This window comes from Rattus norvegicus, chromosome 4 (assembly GCF_021556685.1).
Source record: "Rattus norvegicus strain SHRSP/BbbUtx chromosome 4, alternate assembly SHRSP_T2T, whole genome shotgun sequence".
NCBI classification, from domain to species: domain Eukaryota; kingdom Metazoa; phylum Chordata; class Mammalia; order Rodentia; family Muridae; genus Rattus; species Rattus norvegicus.
Window position 1 is genome coordinate 168,764,488 of NC_141537.1, and position 4,438 is coordinate 168,768,925.

A 4,438-nucleotide genomic window follows, 5' to 3' on the forward strand; every position below is an offset into this window, starting at 1 on the left:
GCCATCACACCTAACTAGCTACTGTTTTTAAAAAAAAAACACTCCAAAATGGCACTTGTCCTTCAAAATAATATTGCTCTAGCTATTGAAACTAAAACCCAGGCTTTTCAAACCTGATGTTTAATATTTAATCTTCCTAATTCCTTATAAGAAATTCTATGCAAAATTCTGTGTATCTTTATACAAAACTGTGGTGAAAATGTTTTAAAAATAACATAAAAGTACCCTAGGATGTGTTTCTGCTCCTTACTGAACCAACCTTTGTAGAGATTAGTTATCTGTCTTGGTCTGATACAAAATCTCCGTGAAGCACCTGAGACCAAAACAGAAGGAAGGCTGCAACATTAAATAACTTGACAGTGGTGAGTTGGGGTTGCAAATCAGTTGACTTTATTAGATTTTTATTTAGGGGGAGGAGTCTGCCACAGCATGTGTATGGAGGTCAGAGGACAACTTGTAGGAGTCAATTCCCTCCCCCACCTTGTGTGTTTCGGAGATTGAACTAGGGCTGTTAGGCTCAGTGGTAGGTGCCTTTATCCTCTAAGTTATCTCACCAGTCCACTAGCCATTTCATTTTAGCTATCCTAGACAATTATTAGATCCTAGATGTAACAGGACAGCATGTACCAGAGGGAGAGAAAATTACTGAGCATGTTACCTACCGCTATGCAATCCTTTCCCTCCTAAAATAAAAGCCACTCTCAAAATGCAATTGCGATGAACATTTATTTATTAAGCCCACACAAGGTAAGGGCAGAGCTCATAAGTGCCTGACACAGCATTTCTCATCCAGGACCACTTCCTTGTTCTTTCTTCTTTGCTGGGAGCATCTTAGACTTACATGATTTTCTACAAAGACTCAATATCCAGAATGGTAGTCACAGGCTTGTTTCAAAGTCTTCTCAGGAGGTAGAGGAGAATGTAGTTGTCTCAGCTAATGGAAACTCCACTGTGCTTTCTAAATTAAAGATAAAATAAATAAAACAGGAGTTACCAAAAGAACCTCAAAGGATCAGGCCTATTGTTTGTCATTTAACACTCTGAACTTGGGTATGGGATTTTATATTTTTAGGTATAATCCCCCGTGTCTTCCCGTGTCTTACAATTTACAATCTGCAAGCTTCTGATAATTATTCTATTGAAAGAAGTCAAATTATAAAATTAAAGAAATACAAACAAAAACAAAACAAAAGCCAGGAGGGGTTGGAGAGATGGCTCAATACTTAGCAGCAGACGCTCATCTTCCAAGCACCACATGACAGCTCCTTACAATCTTGTAACTCCAGTTCCAGGGGATCTGACACCTTCTTTTTCTGGCCCCTGTGGGCACCAAGCCCACATATGTTGCACAAATGTTATGCATCATGACAACCATATTATATGCCATAATTTTTAAAAACCAAAAGAGAGGAGATATTAAAACAGAATTTGCTGATTCAGAGCCCTTCTATATTTCATGGAATCATACATTCTATACATTAGATGGTGGCTTGGCTAAGAGTCCATGGGTTGAACTGGGTTTCACAACCTAGAGAGGTAAATGGGGAATCTGTGAATACTCAAGGGAGAGAGAATTTGTATCCTGCCATATAGGTAGCTGAAAGTTAAACCCCTGAATAAAAAGCCCTGTGTGAATAATTTCTTTGTTTTATTTTATTTTATTTTATTTTACTTTAAGACAAGGTTTTACTCTGTAGACCAGGCTGACCTAGAACTCACAGATTCAGCTGCCTCAGACTCCCAAGTTCTGGGCAACTACTCCTGGCCACGCCTACAATTTATCTCAGCTTTGGGGAGGTGTTAAATGTGGAGTCCATTCTAAAGGGATTGAAATTAGCATTAAATACAATATCAGACCTCTAGAATGTTATCATATTAAAGAGAAGGGGCAAGATCAAGATTCCTGATGAAGGTGGGAGTTACGTCTGCAAGGAGATAAAGAAATGGGTTCCATTCATTTTAAGCATCAGTCACTCAAGCTGCCAAAATTTGACTTAGAGGAAGAAAATAGATGGAATTTTATTTCTTCACTAAGTGCTAACCAGAGGGCTGGAGAGATGGCTCAGATGTTAAAGCACTGACTGCTCTTCTACAGGCCCTGAGTTCAATTCCCAGAACAACCACATGGTGGCTCACAACCATCTATAATGAGATCTGGTGCCCTCTTTTGACATGCAACTATATATGCAGAACACTGTGTATATAATAAATAAATAGATCTTTTAAAAAAAAAGTGCTAACCAGAAAGAAAGAAGGGAAAAATGTGGAGAGCTTGAGAGTGCACACTTTTAATCCCAGCACTAGTGAACCGCGAAGGCAGATCTCTGTGAGTTCAAGGCCAGCCTGATTTGCATATCAAGTTCCAGGGCTGGGGCTACACATCTCTAAGCCCATGGACATCCATGGGCTGATCCTCTGGAGTTTTCAGAGCTCTTTCTTGAGATCAAGTGGCTAACAGCAAGATGTGCTACTGCCGACAGATGTCTTCTGTTGAAAATATTCAAGAAAAGAGTGATACCTTCTCCTTAAATTTCAAAGAACATTGGTAAAATTACTCCACCTCAGAGGTCAGAGGAACTAAATTTCCCAACTTGGTGACCACAGGACCTTCCTCAGCAGTGAGATAGAAGAAAATGTCACAGAGAGGAATATTAGCATGTTTGAAGACAGAAATTCCTACCTGAAGTCTCAGTGACTTCTTCCAGGAAGCTGGAAGAGACTGTCTCAGCTCCATTAGAGAGCTCTGGGAAGACAGAAGAGAAGCAGGAATGGTCAACAGTGGTGAAAGAAAACAGGCTTTCCAGCAGGAAGACAAAAATGGGGACCCACAAACATCTGTCCAGACCTCTTTAAACCACAACTTCACTTACCAGAAATCTGTATGCTTTTGGAATATGTGGTTTGCATGAAGTCAGTGTTTGATTCCTGGTATGTGCTATCCTCTGGAGGAGATGTTGATGGTTCATATGATGCCAGTTGGAAGTCAGAGGTTGAGTTTAGTATATCAAAGATTGAATCCTGTAGTTCTTCATTGATTGAATCTAGAAGGTCAACAGTTGAATTTTATAGTCATTTTCACACGGTTGGATGAGCAGCTCTCCTGAGAAACTGCCTGAGTTCCCATCCCAGACCCACACAGATCCACAGTCTGTGACAAAGCTGACTGCCAAAGCTTTCTGACACAACTAAAGCCCACTTCGCTGGGGAGAGACTCCCAACTCTTTACCCTAATGAAACAGACTCATATGACCTACTTGACATTCAGTGAGGATGGGACCACCAGAAATCTCTCAACCATTCTGCCCTGATAATATCTGACCTGGCATGTTACCTATATGTGATTAATTCAAACTCAACCAAATCATAGCCCAGTCACTCAGTGGCCATCCTCACCTAAGACCACATTGACAGAGTTATCCTATTTCTACTTAAAACTTCCACCACAGATCAATCCTTCACCCCACCCATTTCCACACAAACACACACTCACCAAACTTCCCTGCCTTCTCTAAAACATGAAAGTTACACATACCTATGTCCAAACTGGGGAAAGCCACAGTCAGCACACAGAAGACAGTGATCACCAGGACCTTGCAGATCATCATGCTTCAGTAGGGTTAAGGCAACCAGTGAGCAGGAGGAAGGAATTAGTCCAGGAAGAGTTCTCCCAGGCTTTTATACATTCTTGTACTCTGTCCTTGAGGGTGGCTTTCCACAGTTGACTGGATGGAGGCAAAAAGAGGAACAAGGAGGAGTTTGGGGAGGACCTTCATGAACTATTAAAGAATGCACCCAGAAGGAAGTTAAGAAAACTAACTAGGAGCCAGCAAGACAATGGAAACTGGGCTAAGAGAAAGTCTGATCAATTCCTTTGTAAAAGCCAGTGCACCGCCCATTGTGATTAACACCACCACCCTCTAATGTCCAGGGGCCAAATACCTGTTCCACAAGATCACACCCATGGCTGTTCTTTGTCCTCTGGGCTAGAGTTGGTTGTCTTTTCTGCACCCCCCCAAAAAAAATGGCTTTGTGTCCAAAACAGTGGACTGTTTTACTCTAAGGAAAAACCTCATGTCCTCATCCTCGCAGATTACTGGAGACGAGTGAAGAACTACTCATAACACTGTGTTTCTGTGATTCCACAAAAGTGGCAGACCATGTGGTTCTAAGCTGTAGCCAAGCAGTAGCCATTTCATCCCATTTCCCCAGTGGGAGCTCAAAGGCTGGGAGTTGAAATGACTCCTCGTTTACCAAGGACGCTGGCTCTGGACAGTGAGGTCAAGAAAATGGGTTATGTTTTGGCTGCTAGACCTGGTTCCTACTAGACCAGTGTCGAGTTAAGACAAGTCCTTGCTTGCAACAGTGATCTAACTCTCAGAGTTAGGGCGGCTCATGTAAGGCAGCTGCCTCTGTGCTTAGAAGGCATGTCTCAAGCCAA

At 41.8% G+C, this 4,438-nt stretch overlaps 1 protein-coding gene across 2 annotated transcripts; it reads right to left on the minus strand.

Moving 5' to 3' along the window:
• Positions 1-707: 707 nt before the first annotated feature.
• On the minus strand, positions 708-3,759 carry Kap (kidney androgen regulated protein). Of its 2 annotated transcripts, NM_052802.2 has the most exons (4): positions 3,533-3,759; positions 2,871-3,041; positions 2,681-2,743; positions 715-958 (listed from the first exon to the last, which is right to left on the minus strand). In NM_052802.2, the coding sequence occupies exons 1-4, from the start codon at positions 3,603-3,605 to the stop codon at positions 903-905; spliced, it is 363 nt and encodes a 120-aa protein (NP_434689.1). In that variant the 5' UTR covers positions 3,606-3,759; the 3' UTR covers positions 715-902. The 2 variants fall into 2 exon arrangements, with proteins under 2 accessions (XP_087512168.1, NP_434689.1); XM_087656042.1 differs by lacking the exon at positions 2,681-2,743 and having other exon boundaries at positions 708-958; positions 3,533-3,694.
• Positions 3,760-4,438: the final 679 nt, after the last annotated feature.